Source organism: Trichoplusia ni, chromosome 4 (assembly GCF_003590095.1).
Source record: "Trichoplusia ni isolate ovarian cell line Hi5 chromosome 4, tn1, whole genome shotgun sequence".
NCBI classification, from domain to species: Eukaryota; Metazoa; Arthropoda; class Insecta; order Lepidoptera; family Noctuidae; genus Trichoplusia; species Trichoplusia ni.
The window spans coordinates 10,367,101-10,388,507 of record NC_039481.1 but is presented as its reverse complement, the minus strand read 5'-3'; the positions used below and the strand labels follow the sequence as shown (position 1 = coordinate 10,388,507).

The 21,407-nt window shown below is 34.3% G+C and overlaps 1 protein-coding gene across 1 annotated transcript; it reads right to left on the bottom strand.

Moving 5' to 3' along the window:
* Positions 1-1,600: 1,600 nt before the first annotated feature.
* LOC113493583 lies at positions 1,601-3,977 on the bottom strand. The gene is made up of 3 exons (XM_026871623.1): positions 3,525-3,977; positions 2,848-2,997; positions 1,601-2,355 (listed from the first exon to the last, which is right to left on the bottom strand). Exons 1-3 carry the CDS (start codon positions 3,616-3,618, stop codon positions 2,210-2,212), a joined length of 390 nt encoding a protein of 129 aa, XP_026727424.1. The 5' UTR covers positions 3,619-3,977; the 3' UTR covers positions 1,601-2,209.
* Between the last annotated feature and the right edge of the window lie 17,430 nt (positions 3,978-21,407).

The following is a 21,407-nucleotide window of genomic DNA, read 5'->3' as shown; positions in this document are numbered from 1 at the left end:
TAATCCTGACCCACTGTTGACTTGAACAGCCTTCACCTTTCAACGGACTCTAGACACCGTATATACCAGTATGCAAATAAAATGGGTGACTGCATAGCGGGAATCCCGTTACTACAAGGTTATAAGCAAGTACGGCGTTGTATGTCGTCATTTTGAGACTCGCCCAGATTGTGGTACTTGTACGACTTGCCTAGAGCGCAGGACTGCCTAGAATTATTCGGAGTTACTGCATCGTTCATTTAATTGAATAAAATATAATACATTAGTATTATAAATATGAATGTAAGTTCGTTTATTACCCTTTCACGCGAAAAATAATTAACCTTTCGTTATGAAACTTTGCACACAATATGTCATGTACTTGGAGAGATAGAAGTAACATAAGGTTTATTTTATCATCTGGACGATGATAGTAGATTATCCGCAACCACACCAAAGCTACCGTGAGCGACGCGTCGCCGCTCGATCCCAGCAAATACCTACAAATAGTTGCCTTAAAAAGGATTTGTGTGACCCAAATATTGTGTTTTGCTATCAATAATGTGATGATTTAAAATAAAGAGTTATACGTGGAAAAGGTGAAAAATACATTCAAACAATATCACAGGTTCTTAAATAAAAAGTTAACAAACGATCGTGGATTACACACATGCCTATCGCGGTGTTTGGACCCGTGACAGATCACGCACGTGGGTTTGGCGTCAAGATTATACGCTTGACACCAATGTTTGTCTCTAACGTTTGAGCCTTGACTTCTGCCACACGTTCATGCCAAAACGCCAAAGAAAACAATCAACCCCGAAGAAACAATAACTCAATTCTTTCGAAAATTCAACCTTGTTTAATAAATAAAACCCATTTACGTAGCAATTTTGACTCATTTCGCAAATGACTGTTTCCACTTCGCTTATGATTCGATACAAACATTTTCAACCTCCAATTTCGACGCGATACAAAACGTTACAAAAGTTAATAATGAAAATTTTATTCAGTAGGTATTGAGAATAATCATGTTGATAATGAAATGACCGCGAGTGTACGTGTGGTGATTATGTGAAGGGAAATAATGTTTTTTGGGCAGTTACGATGGTAACTTGATTCGTCTCTTTTTTGATTTACCATTAAATATTTGTCCGGTAATGGATAATAGTCTTGAATTTTATAGTAACTACCGTGAGAATGAAGCTTTATGAAATGATACAACGTTTTACTCACGCGTATTTATCGGGATTGCCCGACCAGTTCGTGAGTCGACTCAAGACCCTGTCGCGTCAGCTTATGATTAGGGACTCCAGTTGGGTCCGAAACTAGTCGGGCAATCCCGATGAATACCCGTCAGTAAACTCGCGTTGGTACTACGTTAGTACTCACTACCGACTTGTTTTACTGGACAACATATTAATTAAGTAATGTTTAATTTCGACATCCCGTAGCGAAAGCTAGGGGGTGTTAAAACTTTGACTTGTTTGCGGGAAATACAGCGCGGTTAAATTGGTGGCACTTTTTTTTTAAATTTAATTTTTTTAACCTATTTTTGATTCAAATCAGTCGAAGAGTGCGTCCACAAAATGGGTGCAGAGTGCAGAATATGTTTCACTGCTAGCAATATATGGCTTCGAATAAAATGGATTAGCTAGTGCAATGATAAATATGCAATGTCTAATATCGAATTCAAGCATCCTGGGGATTTAAAAACTGTAAATTTATTCTTACAAATGGTAACAGTATTTAAAGATTTGTTTATTGTTTGGGAGTCTACAGGATTTCAAAATAAGAAAAATAAATGCTGCGATTATTATTTATGGATTAACATTTCAATATATCTATCACCTACTATTACTATCCTTATAACCGAAAGTCAAAATCATAAAAAATAATTGTGAGAATTATTTGTTTAAGAACCTTCACACATAACAAATAAAAAATAACCCATCCTACATAAAACGCAACAAAATGCAATGGAAAAATTTGAACTATCGGTCATTGACCTCACTAGTTTGTTTGGTAAATCAACTACAACGGTTCACAGATATAGATCTATTGAAATTAATCCATTGCATTTTTATTTCATTGCCTTTCATAGTTATCGAGTTTTGGACACTTGCATTACATTGCGCCCATACCTAGTACCTACAATATTTTAGCTTAAGATACTGTCTTCTAACATAAAACTATAAGGAACTTCATATAATTCTCAATATTTTTCCTTCTAATCGTTCTCCTCAAGGTTCTTGTAACAACACATTTCTGTACGTCTGCAATCATTAGCGTCTGTTATCCTTAAATTTCGAGGGCATTTCTTGCTTTTTTGTTGACACAGGCCTCCTCTTGACCGACATCGCCTGTCCACTGACACTGGAAAAAAAAAATCAAAGATGACTTCCAAACTACTGATTGAGCCAAGTTGTTCCTAAGGTTATCATATTCTGGACAATAAACCGTGGAATTAAAATTTGTTGCTTGGAAATTATGTGACCGCGATGTTTTTGAATGTTTGGAAAAAAAATCTTAATCCTTCTGTCCGTCTTTCTTTCTAGCTATCTGTCAATCTGTTGGCCAGTTTGTCTGCTTGTTTGTCACCTGCCGTTCTTCTGTCACCAGGCTATATCCCGTGAACCATCAGAGCTAGGCCGATTTTTCACACCTGATGTACTTTTTGCCTTCATAACAACCAACAAGCAACAATTGAAACTGTCAAATATTCGAAGAGAGACCATTTCCTTAAAAAAGTCAACCTCGCAAAACATGATTGCCTATCTCATTTGAGAGTTATAGAATAAATGCTAATCATCCCACAAAAAAGATAATGAATGTTATATTAATGAAAATAATACTAAAATTACTTACAAGGTCTGCAACACTCCATGCCGTACTCTTGCTGTTCAGGGCACAGCCCTCGTTCACCGATCCTCGTCCCTGGAGGGCAGGCGAACCCTCTCGCACAAGTACCACCAACCAGCATGCATGGAAGCTCGAAGAATGCAGCTTTCTCTCCCTCTGAAAAGCAGGACATACAAAAGATAGAATATGCTAGATAATCTGTCCGGTATGTTACATCATGCATTCGTCATTTTTGCCATTTGTAAACAAAGTTATTGTATGGTTACTTTAATTGAATTATTCTTTTTAATAATTTGATTTAATTTATTTGTACGCCAATAGAGTCGAAGTAGTCGCCGTTACCGAAATCTATGAGGAGATTATTCTTATTCAATTTAAATATTGTAGCTAGCCAGCTGGGCACTGTGGATTTTCGCTGTTAACACAAAATAGCGTAAAATCAAAAGTTTTTTTTCCAAATAGGCCGTTTTCCAGCCACTTTCAAAACGTTACAGTAGTGACTCTAGTTGCACGGTTCGAAAGTGTCATTCTTATGGAGAAGAAGCGGCAAGAAACTCCATAAGTTATTCTTATAAAGTCGTTAACCGTTCTACAGGGCTGTAAAAGGCAGCCTTAGCAAGGCAGCTGATATAAATAGTATAATATTCGACTTACCATTAGTTTAGTCATATTTGGTACCTTACCTTTTATATTATCATAATCTTCATGATTAATCTTAAACGGATCACAAGTGATTATGTTAAGAACACAACTCAAATAAATTGATTGCAATAGCATTTCAGAGATCTTTCCTTTTCGAGAGTCCAGATAGAACTGGCCGAGTATTGCCAATTTATAATTCTTAATGTCGTGGGACTATTGACTGGTAAAGAATAGAAACTAATTTGTGAATGGCCTGTGAAGATTAACGGATGTTTTGAATAATATTGATGAGTGTATCGGTGACTGTGAGCGGAATTTGAATACTAAATATTAAAACATTAATTTCGTTCATACGTAATAAGGTATTAAATACAGTCTGTACAAAAGGAGCCTTTTCACAAAGCTATGTTAGTTACAAATCCATTCCATACGTAACTTATGAATTACAAATTTCCTGTTTTAAAACAAAAAGTTTAACAAAGAATGAAATAAAAGCAAAAATAAATCTTAAATAAATGTTACCAGGTGTAAAAAACTCAACCATGGATAATTAAATTGCAAGATACAACGCTTAAGAAAAAAAATGAAGATGATTGAAAATTCAACCTTTTTTCTGAATATTTACTCATAACACTAGATATTAATTATAACATACAAAAAAAAAACACAAAAGCTTTCACAGCCGTATTTAAATCTGGTTTTACGTGTACCAAGCATACAACCTTTTATGATTTCATAAACATTTTTATAAGACAACATACTTCTTTTATTACGCTACAAATGTGGGGAAGTATAATACTCGGGTATATGTTAAGTGACTGTAAATGTTTCTCGTGTAAAACGCAACGGAAATAAAGAAACATGTAGGTTAAGCCACGCTTACTGCGGCTTATTTTTGAGATTGGGTGACTTTTTTTCAAATATGTCAAAATATGACTAACCCAGTCCACTGGGACTGGGTTATTCTTTGGCTGTCGTTAAGCTATAACAATTCTGAAAACCTGGGTTATAGGGTACAGAAGGCTGAAGGCCATACATGACATAGAATGGCATCTCTCTTCCACCACCCTTGTTAACCCAGTTACGTTATCATCCCGTAAAATTGATTTTAAATAAGAAGTCACTGGATTATTTCAAACTGCGGTCTGCTAAAACATAAAATCTAAATTGGATAGAAAGAAGTAATACAATTTGAGACTGTCCTTAAAACATTTGAAACAAAAATCACGGCAGCATTCTAAACTTACCATTAATTTCTAACTTTTGATAGGACTCAACTTACGACTCCTGGCTATACGTGCCCGTCACTTTATCAGGTAAGCTACCCAGGTCCACTGGTCAAGATTTTGTATTATTACTTTACATCATGACACGTCTCTTGACTAAGTTTTTTCTATTGTATTTTGATATTTAGTTGCAAATATTATCATTAACATAAATTTACACTCAGTAATAACAATAAAAACATTTCACATTCTCTCCCAACTGCTCAAAACGAAACAAAATAACACTAAAACTCACGAATATTTTAATTTGCAATTACCAAAATAATATTCGTTTCTCGCCGCCATTACAGTTAACAGGTCCAAGCCAGCGGCATTCGTTCTGAAATTTAGGTAATAGTTATTTTAATCTAGATTAAGAGCAGTTAGGAGGAATCTAAGCGCTGAGATTTTAGCTGAAAATGTTAATGGTTTTACCCAGTTTCGGTACTAACTACGCGAACAGATAAAGAATGGAGTTTAAGCTAGTGATTTGCATAAGTTTATCTTGGTTTGTGTTAGATTTACTTGTCAATGAATGTCCTAACATATAAAGGGACTTAAAATGGAAACGGTTAAATGAAACTTTTTGTTGTAGCAACATTTTAATGAGTTGAAATATAAGTTTAAAATTTCCAGTCAAATTAAATAATTACTTAATTTGTTAACTAACCGTTCTGTTGTGATAACCATTCTACCTGATTCTAGACAGTTCTACAAAATCCAAACATTTTATCGGTTTAAAAAAAACTTCGTGATGAAAGCATCCCTAACTATTTCCAATTAAGAACCAAAAAGCGTTATGATATCAAATAGAGGGCACAATCTATACTAATATTTAAAAGATAAAGAGTTTGTTTGTTTGTATAAACGCGCTAATCTCGGAAACTACAGATTCTTTACTAAAACATCTCTCAGGATTAAATAGCCCTTGTATTGATGAAGCGAATGAAATGATGTAACGTAATAGGTTACAAAAACCGGGAGAAATAAAATTATTTTAAAATTAGTATCTTCGTAACCACGCAGGCAAAGTCGCGCAAAACAGCTAGTCTAAAATACAATTCTCATTTTACTGTTCCATAATACGCAGCGGTCAAATCTTATTGGACCTTCGTTTTATGAAATGTAATTGAAATAGGGTTTCTGAAATTATTTTATATAAAAAGGATATTGTTTTCGTGTTTTGGTTAATACCAGACGCGAAAAAAGTGTGTTTCAAGGCAAAGATTTTTAGTATATTTGTTGAGCATTGTAGCTCCGAAAGGCATTCGCCAAATTCGATACGACGAAATACGTAGACCGTCGTGTATCATCAAGGGAAGTTAAGCCATTTACATGCCCTCATAAGTTAATGAGATAAAAATGAGATTGATTAGTCATAATCTCTCTCAGAAGACTCTTAAAATTTATTTTCCATTCATTTTTTTTTCATTTTGTTGGTACTCTCTCATATAGACTAAAAACAATTTTCATTTTAGTCTTGTAGATCTAAAACTAAACAAATAACAACTTACAAATAAAACCTTTCACTATTTAAACAAAAACACTCTTCGAATTTCAAATTCAAATACAAGCTGAAACAGCAAAAATTCTTCACGGACCAGTGAAAAATAAATTCAAGACAAATTTAAAGAGTACTCTCCTAGAATTCAAAAGTGAGGTACAACTAAAAGTGAGGTAAAACTTCAAGGCAGCAGTAAATTCTTGTAAATAATGGTTACGTTTCAGACAATTTATATGACAACTTTACCTTAATGCTGAAATGAGCTAAATAATTCAAAACCGTATACGGTAACTTCATTTGTTTTTTCGAATTAAAAATCCAATCGTAAATATTGTTTTTAATTTTCGTTCGCGTTTGAGGGTTAATATTTTAGGGTTGCGCTCTGTTGTGTTTGCAAGTGGAAATTGGAGTGGATTCCTTAATAAGATTTCCTTCAAAACAGACATTTTAATAAGCGGAGAAAAGGTTATTGTTTAGTAGAATTTTTGTCGACTGTTTCTGGAGTCAGAATTAACCTTGGTTTAATTACAAGTGACATGAATTTGTGTATTATCTCTTATGAACCTATCTTGGATGAGGACAGTTTCAATTGCGCCTGTGTGTGTATATTTTTATATTTTAGCTTGGTCGAGCTAACAAACACCTTATATTAAGGCAAATGTCAAATAACTAAATGAATGGAGAGGTAATCTGGATTTGCTCTTACCAGCTGTGGGTAATTTGGGCTACATGCATTTTTTCGCTGTTACATTGGCAGAATCTATTCAATTTTTTTTACATTGTCATGTAACAACTACAAAACCACAATATCAATTACTAATGAAGAGTATTAAAAAAAAAACATATTTTACTTTCCGAGGATACATAGGTAAAATTGTCCAAATGTCTTACATCTAGATTGTCCCAGATTCAATACAAAATTCTACGTCTTAATTCATAAAGATCCTATACCAAGATACGCAGTTTAGTATTCAAAAGACGTTCTCTGAATATCGAAACTAATTCTTGACCCTATAAGACGCAAAATGAGAACAATGTAAACCTAAAATAAACAATAACATGTGCCCGCATCTGTTACATTAGTAGCCGAGATAAACTAGACCCCTTTATGCTCGGCCGCCTCTAATTCACTGAAAAGATACCCATCGGTGGTTTTTTGGTATAAAATGTTAGCGGAAAGCGATTTGACAGGTGTTGAGATGAACTCAGGCTTAGTCACCGTGATGGTCCTAGCCTAGTCCTGAGCTACGATTAAGTTTAGTCGTAGCAACATGTCGCGCTGTGCCCCCTAGAGATACTATTTTCTTTTACAACTGCAATATTTCTCTCATGTATGTTTTTTTACAGTTGCTTCCCTGAAGATGATTATTAATTAGGCAGTTTTTATCACAGCGTAACCCATGAATATTTATTTAGGGGCTAAATAGTGGATTACTCACGCGTATTCATCGGAATTGTCCGACTAATTTCGGATCAAACCGGATTCTACTGTGATAGAAACTTCTTTTTCAAAGAATATTAATACATAGAAAATATGAAGCATCGGTCAATTATATCAATATGAAGTAACAAATATTGTTCTATTCCACTCCTGCTATTTTTTTCGATAAAACATGGGATTGTGTTCAATACGAAGAACTTGGCTAAAAAAGGCGTCAAAACCTAACGAGCTGTAGACAGAATGTAAGTTTATTTGTGGACTGTCTTTCATCACTTGAACCACACCAATCTGAAATGTAAGAAGTTGCTTCGAACAGGAAAATTATTTTCAAGAAAAAAAGAAAATTAAGATTGCATCTCTTTTATTTTATGCAGTTTTTGTATTCTATGCCTTTTAATTTTCTTAAACCAAACCGACCCAGATATTTTTAATTTTCAATTGTGATTAGAAAAAAAGCCTCAGGATTATAACAGAACTTGTTGTAAACTTAGTAATTCGACATCTTAATAAATCACTTGCAAGGCACACAATTAGAACACAGATTATTTTTATCACCTGATAAGCCATTCCAATGTTACACTGTTGATCGTCTGTAATAATCAAAAAGGTATAAAGGCTGTAAACAAATTAGATACCTACGAAAGGAAATTGGTTCACAAATAACAACCACTATCATTTGCATGGCTTTACAAATCTTTCCTATCTTTAAGTAATGTTTCCAAATTGTTCCATTACGTTTCATGTAATTACTGGAGAAAAAACACAAAAAGACGTAAAACGTCGCCTCTTACAGTGAAATTTATTTCGTAAAAAAACCCGTATGAAAGAATTTTAATCTTTGGGTCACAAATAATCAAGTCACATGTATAAAGACAACCAGACTCAGGACAAGTATTCGTAGATCAAAGTGAGACTCTTGCCTTTGCAAACTTTTATTTTCCCATGATTTTGCCCATATTGACAAAATGAAGCTGGTTGTACTAATAATGTGGAAAAACATGACCTAAGTAAGATATTTTTAGACTTTGTAGATTAAGTACTATGTAGATCGCATTCTGCCAATCATCTTTCAGAACCCAAGCATTGGACCGGCAGCAGCTAGTCCTGCCATCTAAACTCTTCTACTAATTTTCAACTCAGCGAGTTTTATAGTTTCGAAGTCAACTGGTTATGATAAACGAATAAATAAATAGTATAGTCGAATGAGCTTGGGCAATCTTCAATACCTTGTTTAAAATAATAGGCAAGCAATAAACGATTTCGTTATTCGAACAATCGTTTACAGAACCTAAATGAGACTTAAGTCTAAGAATAATTTACTCATAAATATTAAAGTACCAGGCTATCATAACTCCAAAGAACAAGCAAAACGAATCTCTAGGAAACTTTCAACGGGTTGGAGTTTAAACATCAACTTTATCTCACTCGGCAGTCGGTAGTTAAGTTTGTAAATATCTTTACAATAACAGTGAACGGATTTAGTACCTGTGTCTGTGATTGTTGCTTCGTTATCCATTTATATTAAGCTGAGTATTTTGAATAAGTTATCTGTTTTAGTTTTAAGTTGAAGGAGTTCTTAATGGAACTTTATCCTCTGTTTGACGTAGCTTGGAAAATGTTTTTGAGGGTACCGAACCCGAAGAGTAAAAATACAACCTTTTGCTTTACTGTCTGTCTGTCCGTCCGTCTATAATGCGTCTCTCTGTCACCATGTATCGATCCAATAATTCCATCTCACAAATGTGACTCCTATTTAATTGAATGACCTCTACATGAATGCACAAGGCGAACTGCAGTGCGGGAGGAATAGCGGTGGATTGTAAAGCTTGCCACCACCCCTGACGTGACGACCACGACCACTCTGGCAAGAGTGTAACGACGAAGGAAGAAGTCAATTGCAACTTTCACTGGCGATTTATTTCAATACCTGATATAACAACGAAAGCAAGAAAGAAGGAAATAAATATCATCAGTGATCGACTGCCTACTCGTCACGGTTCCTAAGAGACAGTCTGTTGACAGACAAACGTAATAGTTTTGTTTTACTTTTTAGGCAGGTAGACATAAAAGCACATAAAAGCGAAATGAAGCGACCAAACAATATTAGCGGACGGACGCATAATTCCCGTTAAATTAATCATCGCCGATTCGATTGTACAGTCACCAACAGAAAGCGGTAATTACCAATGTGACATGTGACACAAAGCCTCTATGACGTTGATGTGTGCAATTGTACACGAAATGCAAATATAATAATGCTGTTTATTATTTAAAATGCATTCGATTTTGGACTTTGTGGTATTCAAAATAAGGAAGGGTTGTCTCTTGTTGGTGTGTATATTTAAATAACGAATGCTAGTGACAATAATTTACAATCGGATCGGCTTAAAGTTTTGGACGAAATTTGCGATTATGTTTTTTGCGTTCTTTTTGTCGGGATGGGTTTTGAATTTGCGTTCTACGGAAGAGAAGTGATGCTACAATTTTTGCCTTTTATTTTTGAAATTTCGGGTAATTTTATAACTCTGAAAAACTATTCTATATGTTTGAATAGAGTATTTGACAAAAAATTTTTGGATATGTATTTTTTCAAAATTAGAGGAGACAGTGATTTAAAGGAAGTGATGTTTTAAGCCTAACAAGTGCTTTTTTATCTTCTTAGCTTTTTAATGATGTGAAAAAATGAAAAATACGTATCTAATGTTTTTTTTTTAGAAATCTGTCTGACGAACTTGTTCATGTGTTTAAAATAGAAACAAAATTATTTGTAACAGTACTGAATATTGTTAACCAGATCAATTAAGTAGTGGTTAGGGTGCTTGGTTTTTGCGCTAATGGAGCTAATTGACAATATGAGATAATATTTATGTTTCCGTTTCGGTCAATTGGTTTGAGCTAAGATAAATCAATCGCAAACTTATCATGACATTTATTTTTATGGAAAAATCTGTATTTTACTCCTTCAATCTTTTTTTAATTCGACCTCAACTGGAACTCGACCTCGACCTCATAACATTAAAACACAAAATACTATTTCGATTTAACGACATTTACATGACGACTATTTCCCATACCAAGGAAAATTCCACTAAAATATAAACAAAACACCCTCGCATAACATATCACTCAACTTTGACCAAACATTCGGGCAATCCAAAACTATCCCTTAAAGAAACAGCAGCTCAAACAAAATCACTGGAATATCAGCCGTCTATAGTATAAACGTTTAGTGGAAAAAGGACCGAGGGCCGCAGTCCCGACCCCAGAAATGGGATCCCGTATAAAGGAATAAATCAAAACAAAGATATGCAGGGGAGAAATGTTCCCGGATCACTTTTGGAAGAGCGCTGAAAACTACGGAGCTACATATTTACATATTTTTGAAGATTTCCGAAGGCTTTGTTTTCGTGGTGAATGATGATAGCGAGTAACGGTAGACATAATCTTTTCTTATCCTTTGAGAAAATATTTGAGTGTATTAAATAGTTGACCTTTTATAAAATTGGGTTTTGGGTTAAGTTTAAGCTCTTTTGAACATGGATTGAATTATGAGTGTTTTTAAAATAGATATTTATCCAAAAAAAATAGTAGTTTTTATGCGGTTCTTTTAATTTTTTTATGTACGAGGTGCAGGTTAAATCTCTTTCCTCTCTTATTAATTCTTCTAACAAAAAATTCTCATGAAGATTTTGAAAAATTCCATTAGGTAAATGGCTAGTTATAATTCCTGAGAAATTTGTGGCTAAGCCAAGTGCTTTGCCTGTAAATACAATATAATGAGTTGTGTATAACAAACATTTCGGTGTAGGTTAACGCTGGGCTAGGCATTGTGCGGTCGCCGAACGAAAGCACGCTATTTGCGTATACCGCTACACTTGAGGCCAAAATTATGGTGCATTTTGATTTTCCTTGCTTTGTTGAAATTTTCTTAAGGGTTTTTTAATTATACTAATATAATTAAAAAACCCTTAAGAAAATTTTGCTTACGATTAGGATATAAGGTGTTTAGTTTAAGATCACTCTAAAATGAAAAAAAAATGCCGTTTTTTGTGTTACTGGCTTATATTGTAAGTGTTTGAAGTTAGTAGTATTGTAGTTTATCTGAAAGTTTTTTTATCAATGTCCCCTCAATTTTTTCCGCTTTGAAATGTACTTATAAATCATGAAAAGTCTAGACGTGATGAAAAGTTGAGTTCGCATCTTTGTGCTATCGGTAGGTACGAGTATATCTATGTTTTACAATAACGTGATGAAGATTATCTATCTACCTTACTATTTAAGATCACACTTAAAGTAACAAACATCAATGTAGATAAATTTAAAATAGATTAAAATAAAAAGGAAATACCTTAAAAAAAAGGTAAAAATATTTTAAATTGACCGTCCTTCCTGAAGAGAGATAGCACATCTTAACATCGCTCCCATAAATTACTAAAGAATTTTCCTTATTTAGAACTTCGCCGAATGCCTCTGAATGTTTTGAGCGGAAACAATGTTAATGGAGTTATGAGAAATTGCATCAATTACGTCAGTTTTTAATTTAGAAGAACCCAATTAATTGTGTTCTGTATTCTTATTACAATAAGGTTCTTTCATAAGAAAAAGAAAATTCATAATATTTTATTACTTTCAAGGTTTGGAAACACGATTTAGGGCTATTTTCACTTACATTGTAAATGTGTGTTGTACACATATACCACTCCATTTAAAGCATAAGCAAAACGTTTTGAATAATTTTAAAGTGAGAATTTCATCCCATCTTTGGTGCAAAGTAACCAGAATTATAATTACCCAACTGATAACCCCTAATTCTGGCTTCACGTGTAACTTACAAACAATAGATGCAGTACCCTTTTGTATAGGCCGGGGAGACTAAAACACGTCATTTATACATTATAAGCCCATGACGGATTGTCGTGCCACCATTGTGGAAATTGTTTCGGAAGATCTCGCGAATAATGAGAGTTACTTTAAGATTATTTCAGCCGTTTCGGTACCAGTAAATATTGAGTACATGCAAAAGCGAGCCTATTGTGATAAGAACATTTGGCCGCTCAACAATTATAATGCCAATCATACAATTATTATAATATCGTATCCTAATTCTATGGATAAAGTGACTCCTTGTAAAACACAAGTACTCAGCTGAAACCGGTTGGACTGGTAGCCGACCCCAACATAGTTGGGAAAAGGCTAGGCCGACGATGATGATCATAATTCTATGGATGGATTTGACAGCTTGAAGTGTTTGATGCCAAAGCAAGTAGGTACCATTTTTAAAGCCGTGTGTGCTAAGTGCAGTGTATGAAAACATTGCGAAGAAACCTTGATATTAAATAATGGTTTCCCAAATTACCACCACACAGTGAGCTAGTCTGGTTATCGATAAAAAAACTTTTCTTTTATTAGGAGGAGGCCTGTGACCGGCTTTGGATCGAATATCGATTGGTTTTAGCTTACGATTAATTAGTTTTGTTGCAGAATTGAATAGATTATAGCCTCTAATGAAAGTTGTGCATCTACTCACGGCAGCACTACCTAAAACCTGACCAAGCGTTACCATTGCAAGAGTAATATAAACTTTCATAAAAATAGAAAAAATACTCATACAAGCAAAACCTTTATTGCTGCAACGATCACAAAACACCACACCACAGTTTGTCGCCATAAAAGACGAATTTGCTGAGCAGGGGAAATTTACTGGTCGCAAAAACTGGTTGAGTCATCATTGCTCAACTCCAAAACGGCACGCGCTGCAAAATACTGGCAAAAGTTTACTCTTTAGTGGTGCACTCACGTTACAAATTATTAACGTTTGCTGTTAGCAAAAAATATGCAAACGAGTTTTGTGGAACACGTGGTATACGACTGTGTATTATTATAGAATTCATTTAGATAAGTGCTGACTAGTTTCGTATTAGTTGTTTGTTTTATTATTATTGTGACGGTGGTTGCTTGGAGACTCATTTTGTATGATGCCGAAGATAAGGCAGATTCAAATGCAATTGATGGAAATAACTGCTCGATAAGAAGGGGTTAACAGTTTAAATGTTTATTTTATCAGTAACAATAAATCTGCTTTTTTTAAGCCTCATTATTTGGGAATCCAGGCTTCCAATATAAATCCGTGACTTGATGTTTCTACAAAATTTTGATCTTATTAAGAATAATTTAAATAGTACCAATCACTCAAGTATTTGAGTATTAACAATCCAAAGAAAAGTCCATCAATAATCGTTTCATCCACAATTTCCTCATGAATATCGTCTCGACGGAACCGGCGGCGTCGATTCAGAAAAAAAAACCGCCTACTCATTCCTTCATCCGGACAAGTTTCCAATAACCGCCTCCGGTCTCTCACAAATCACCAATCCAATTAGTGCAATCGTCAAATTGAAACAAAGTGCAGTTTATCAAACTGTCGCCTGAATTAAAAAAGCTAAAAAAAAACACCGAGTCATTCCGTTGAAGATTTTAATTCAAGTGAACGAAAACTTTTCCTGTTTCCAACGAGTTTCACGCGAGACTGCGACCGGCTCTGATTAATGGTAGTTGGCTGGAGATAAAAAAAAGAATTGTTCCTTGTTTAAAAAAGACGTTACACAAGTCACAATTTGGTGACGTCAACATGGCCGTTATTGATGCGTTTCTTCGTATGTGGTTATGGAAGGAGAGGACTGACGAATGGATACATGCAAGTTGGGGTCATCGGTATCGTGAGTGAGTTGGAATACTTGTGACTTTGCGGGACATGACTTTTCTTTTTGAGCAATCCGTTTTTCTTCCTATTGTCAAGAATAAAGAGCGAATTCACAAGACATTCACATCATTTAGAAAACCCTCAGTTTACTAAAACTAAAAGCAAGTACGCCAGTAGTTATAGATCGTCAGGTTAGGCATCAAAATAATTGCACTTTACCGCTTTTAAATAAATCCAGATTCACCTTTAAAAAAGCATCTCTTCATCCAAATTTTCTCATCATTTAACAGTGTACAAATTGTCTGCATACATTATCTCTAGGAAGGCGTGAAACGCAGTAACAAAGAGTAAAAAACGGGAACAAACTCTGGGAACACGTGCTAGTAATACTTGTCAGGTTTTCAGAATAATTTAAAACCTTTTTTCAACTTCATTCCTGTTTGTTGTCATGTGCTATGGAAGTAGTCCCGACAAATTTTTGTGTTGGCTGTCAAGTACTGATCTGGTGGCTTCGTTGATAGATTTATGAATTAAAATCTTTTTTTTTTCAAACACCAAATAGTTCTTTATGTCTCCAAAATATACACAAACTTCTACTGTTAACTCAAAAATTATCTGTAATATTATAATGCTATAGAGTTTTTTTGTAAGAACGGGCTAATTGCAGGAACTACTGGTGCGATTTGGATTTCAATGCTAGTTAGCTCATCTATTCAAAACTGTAGAATATACACTATCACGCTATGGTTTGTTAGAAAACGGGGATATGATGCGCGCTATCTAAAACTATAAGTTTGATTTAAAAAATCTTAATACTTACATACATGACAAAGCGGGTGAAGTTGCCTGCTACAGCTAGTCTTCTATAACAATCCCGTATTCTGACGCCATTAGTTTTAGAACAACACTTAAAAACTCACGCTCTTGATAAGCTCCTGTATCTTCAAAAGCCTGCTTTACACGAATCATAAAATGTTACTCAAAAGGCTTCTAGGCGATAGAATCGCATCTTCCTACTTATGCACTATTCAACTCAATGTGTTAGTTTAGTACGTGACTCCAACCAGTGCCAACACAATTCTCACAAAAGTTCCCTAGCCGTAATGGAATAGAGTGCCACAGTGCATACGGATTTACTTCGGAGAGAATAATTTAAGTAACAATAAAGTTATGTTGAGGTAAGTTTTTATCTTATTTTAGTAGTTAGCCATGATGGTCAGGAAGTTGTAACTAGCTGATATAAGCTAAGTCTTCTTTTATTTTTAGAGTTCCACATCCGATGCTTAAAAAGGAACTTTATTATTGACTTATCACCATTTGTCCGTCGGTGTGTCACTAGGTTATTATTATGTGATACATCTTGATAGTTAGACAGTTGAAATTTTCACAGATGATGTATTTCTGTTACTGTTATTTCGTCTTAAATAGATATTAAGATATTGATATTAAGCAACGGTTCTATGATTAAAAAAAGAGACCCGTTCCATTTTCCTCATCAGGTCTGTTTTTACAAACCTGTGAAAGACTGGTTATTTTCAATGTATTCAGTTATTATCGGAAAAAATTAGATGTTTTCTATACAACTTAGGCCAATTCCGACTAAGGTATTTTATTTTGTTGCATGTCTTCGTAATATGCATGAACTCAATATGGAAATTGATTGACTGAAACCTTAACTATTTATTTTACTAATGTTCGCAAATTAATATACCATTGCTTAAATCACAAAAATCGGTGTACAAAACATTGAAACTACTCCCACTTAAATATCTATCACAAAATACTATACTTAACTCCATTCTGCAAAACATCCTATTTACCTAAGAGGTGTACTCTAAAACCAATACCATTCCGTTTGATCTCACAATAAACAGACATACATTTAGACTTTTATTTACCCGGCCCTGCAAGCCTACTATTACGTCTTCAAGCTAGGCTATTACTGCTGTTGTGGGAAAGAGATGATGCTCTATACCATGCCATGTTCTCTCTCGTTTCCTCAGCTGCAATTGTCTGATTTAAAATGTCCTGGTACCTATAGCTAGCCTGCCATAGTTCGAAACGGGCGAGTCATTAGTTTCTGTGGCTAAGCCTGTGCTGTATTTTCGAATCCGCAACAAGTGCCACCGTCAAAATTCCAGCTACGAAAATGGGTTTTGGAGCCATTTAATTTGTTTGTAGTGGTTCTGCAGCGATGCCGGGTTTATTTTTTAATTAATTAAAATATGCTGTTAGTTTATTGGTGTTTTGTTTATTAGTATGGAAATGTTTTGCACTATTTTTTAATTATATTCAGGTTTTTATGTACCTCAGAGTTTTGGCAGCTTTCATAAATGGGTTCGTAGTAATTTATTTATCGATAATTGAAATAATCAGCAGAATATTAACTAGTGTTGGAAATATAAAAAAGAGTACTCCGTAGGATAATTGTATTTCCAAAAAAATGCGGGTTTCTTTGATCGATTGCACAAAAAATAAAGATGATGCAGTAATTTAAAACCTCCACTTACCAAAGTACGTTTTTGGTTACTTAAAAAAAAAGACAAGTTTTCAACTTATCGATAAATGATGTTGTAAACAGAATACTTAATTTCAATTACATGAAAGAGTTCTCATAGAACATTCTGCGCAATTCGTTAGTCAAATAATTTAAAAGAATCCATAAAAGGTAAAAGATTTTTTCTCTGTCTCTGTCTTGTAATAATACCATTAATAAATGGAATCAGCTGTGTGTAGCGCCGAGTAATCATGTTCAAACATGGCGCTACAATTTACATGTGTCGCTGTCTTGTTGTAATAGGCTGTGTGCTAAACATTCGGCTTACAGAGATGTTATTGTAATTATTGTCGTCATACGTTATTATTATTGCAGAATTAGAGAGGATACTGGCTTTGAAAGAAAAGAAACTTAATCATTTTCCCACCTGGCGTTGCAGTTGGTGGTTGGAAGACGGTTGGATTTTGCAACACAATTTTTAGGCACTTCCCGATAAACTAGCAGGGTGAAATTTTCAGGGTAGCTTCGAGTTCGATGACGATGCACTTTACAACTATTAAACGGCAGAACCTATTTTGATAACATTTGAATGGACTGAAATTTAAAAACGTGGGTTTTTAGATTTTATTCTTCTCTTAATTATTTGTTCGTTGTTGAGGTAATGCATGATTCTGGTCTTTAGGCAATACGACAATGAAGAGAAATATAGATTCGGGAAACTGCGCAGTTTTGGTGTTCTTAAAATAGTTTATGTGTAAAAGAAACGAATTAGGATTGTCCGGAATGAAAAGTTTAAGTAAATAGTTATAAAATAGATTTTTTTTCTTTTATGTGTACGTTGAATACTGACATAAAATTTTATACCATTTTTTTATTTACTATGTTCAATTTATACACTTTTATATCGCAATAATAGCTCTAATCGAGGTCATTTGCAGTGATTCTCAACGTTTGAACTGCGTATGGAAGATTCAGGGGTGAATTAATTAAGCAAGTTGGTTCGTATGATTTTTATGGGATGAAGAGATAGTTTCATAGTGTTAGATATGAGTATCTAAGATAAGAGAATGGGTTAAGACTCTGCAAAGTTTTTTCTTTGCAGAGACCTGCTGCTGGCATCTAATAAAAAAAAATTCTTTATTTTTCTCATCATCGGAAATTACGGTCACATAAAAGTGTTGTACATGACAAAGAGACCGGAGTCTGTTTTAGGTAAAACCTGTGTCACAGATCACCAGTATTATACATATTATATTTTGTATTTAAATACAAACAATGAAATTTTAGAAAAAAAACGACGACGACCTCCGTGGCCGAGTGGGTACTCACCGGTTTCAAGGTGTCGCTAGCTCTGAGGTCCCGGGTTCGATCCCCGGTCGGGTCAATGTAAAATTCACATTTCTACATTGTCTCGGGTCTGGGTGTTTGTGGTACATTCGTTGTATCTGAATTCCATAACACAAGTGCTTTAGCAACTTACTTTAGGTTCAGAACAATGTATGTGATGTTGTCCGCATTTATTTATTTTATCCTTCCATACTAGCTTATAAGGCGCTACCTTAAAAACATTTTCTTCAATTCTTTGAAATTTCATTGAGGTATGCTTCCAATTTTTCTCGCAATCACAAGCCTGTCTTAGCGTTGCCATCCATCGTGTGATTGTTATTGTAACCTACTGTACATAGGGAACCTTTGCCTTTAGAGTTTATTTTAAGTATCGTTTTAAGGTGTTGCAGTTAAATCTAGTAGCAATTGATTCACTTGAAAGGAGTTGGAGCATTTATCAGAATACATTTAAATTATGATAACGACTATTATATAAGACTCGAATCATATGAGTATAATTGAAAATATTTTATGATGGTCAAACAAAGATTCAATATTAATTGCACACATTCAAATTCTAATCTTATATCCATTGATTAAAGACGATAATCTAACAACTTGTATTGTAGGTTATAGAGTAACTTGTTTGGGCCTTGTCCTATAGTTAAGGATTTTCGGAAAAAGGGATTTTGCTAATTTGTTTGCTACATTCTATTTTTGTACCTTTAATTGAAATCCTTTAGCCTTCGTCAAACTTTCAGGATTTGATATGTTTCGGAGAATAATTAAGTGAATATACCACTCCACTATGAATGTTGAATTAGGTTTTGAAACTGAGATATAAGTTTTATTTCATAATTGTATTCTAATTTTGTAGGAGCTCGTGGCTAAACTATAACTGCATAAGTTGATAAATCGGAGGTTAAGCTACGCTTGAAGCGTTCGGTCTGTAGATAGGTGACCATACTTGTCATAACGAGTTCTTCGGAAGGCATGTTAAGTTGTGGGTCCTGGCTGCCTCTTCCCAAATATGTTGGGGGTTGGCTTCCATTTTAATCGGATGCAGTAATATGAAAGCATATTCAAATCAATAATTCTTAAAAAAAATCTGATCTGAAATATAAATCTCATCCGCGAACCGCAGTCCTTTCGATAAATATTCCACTTAAAATCGTGATGAAAAAGGTTGAGATCCACAAACGGGCCATATTAGACACATTTCACAAAACGGGCCCAGATGCTCGCTACCATTAAGGGCCAACCCTTTTTAAGCACAATTCTACAATACAAATGAAACAGTCCAAGATATAACAGTTTTCATTTCACATAATTTAGCAGACGTCGGACAGTTAATTCTTTATGAAGAAGATGGTGAGAGTTTGCCGTCAGTCTTGAAATTGTGTGACTGGATACTCGACAAGCTAAGACAAGGTTTTTGGTCACTGATAAAAAACTCTAGATTAGGTTTTAAAAAAGATATCCAAAGATTACTTGAAGGATAAATACAGTAGCAATAGCAGTTGTGATAACGTGACATTGTACGAAGAATGACGTCACTATTTTGCCGTCAGGTTTCAGAACATAATATTACTTAAGTGGTATATTTTGGGCGTTTGTGAAGTTTTAAGTATTTTAAAAAACGATCCGAAAAAAATATAAAGATTTTTATGCTGCGATTAAAATATGACTGCATTAAAATGGCTTCCTAATAAAATATTAATTAATAATATTATGATCTTTAAAGAATTTAAATATAATAATGATGTATTAAAAGTCTGCTAGTTTTCTTTATTTAACTTTGAAAACCAATTATACCCCACATCTATTAAACTGCTAGTGACACAAATAATCTTAAAAATATTCGAAACTTCAATTAATTGATAATTTACTTTGATATTGCCAGAGGCAAAGAAATAATATCAAACGAGCAGATTGAAAATGTAATTTTAATTAATTATTTTCATATTAATTTATCATAGAAAAAATAAATAATTATAATGACTTTTTGCTATAAGGCCGTGTTTAGACTAAACGCACGGTCGCCGAATGTGAGTAAGCATAACATAGTGGATTGTATTTACATGCATATTCAATTTTCTTTTGCATATTTCTGCCGTACAATATTTTGTTCATACTTGAGTTCAAAGTAAGCCTATTCACAATTACTGTCAGGCCATACGTTTAGTAAAAGCACGTTAAGGTGACTCTTAATTATTTTTGCTATGTTGTAGTCTTCTAACAAACCGTTGTCTGCTCTTTTTCGTTGTTTAGTTTCGTAATCCATCGGTTGGCTGGTGGTCTCTGTAGTTAGAATATCAGTACTGGTTGTAAGTGTCTGTTTGACTGGTCTATCTGTAGTTGTCACATTAGTTTCAAATTCAAACTCCCCTGTTATCCTTCTCATCATTTCTAAACTTGTGTTATTCTGCTTATCAATCCTCTTCGCTAATGTTGCTATCATTTGACTGAAGGCCTTCGAGTTATTCCCCTCGAGAAACTCTTCTGTATATTTATTTTTATCAACATTCTCATTCGTAAGTTCATTGATAAGACATTTGTCGTTTCATTGTTTACGATCGTCGAGTGTTCTTTTATTATTACGGAGTCATTAAGTATTGGTAACGAGATACTTGTCTCAATTTCTATTTCGCTTACATTTTTGCTCAGATCTGTATTGTTACTGTCGAAACTACTTTCAATTAAGCTATCAATCAACTTTTCTAGTGAGAACCCGTGTTTTCTGCTTCAGATTTACCGACTACATAAATAGCTTTGATGTCAACGTTACTATCGCTTTTGTTTTCGTTGTTTGTGTTGACGGGCAGTTCTCTTTTGAAGTATTTTGGTGGATAGCTCGCGATGTCTTTGTCTGGAAACATGGTCATGAAGTACCTGGGGTTTGTCGTGCCTTTTGTACATGAGGCTCATTATACATTCTTTGACCACCCAGCCGTCGGTCGATCTTGTTCATAGGCCACCTAGTTTTCGATACGTCTACATTTTCAGGCTTCAAAACATCGGATTTCATGTTTTTCACCTGCTCACCCAAATTGTACTTGAGCTCGACTTTTGGCATTTTCTTATATTTAAATAGAATCTTGTACCTGTCTTTGAACGGGTCAGGACGAAGGTTTGATCCCACGTTATTTTCAAGAACGGCAGGAACTAAAATAAAAATGTAATTGTTCTCG

Bases quoted from the DNA above. Each gene is read 5' to 3' on its own strand.
- LOC113493583 (XM_026871623.1), bottom strand. From the start codon at position 3,618: ATGCTATTGCAATCAATTTATTTGAGTTGTGTTCTTAACATAATCACT. The intron at 2,998-3,524 runs GTAAGGTACCAA...CCTGCTTTTCAG, and splicing joins AGATTATGATAATATAAAAG to AGGGAGAGAAAGCTGCATTC. The intron at 2,356-2,847 runs GTAAGTAATTTT...TTTTTTTTCCAG, and splicing joins CATGGAGTGTTGCAGACCTT to TGTCAGTGGACAGGCGATGT.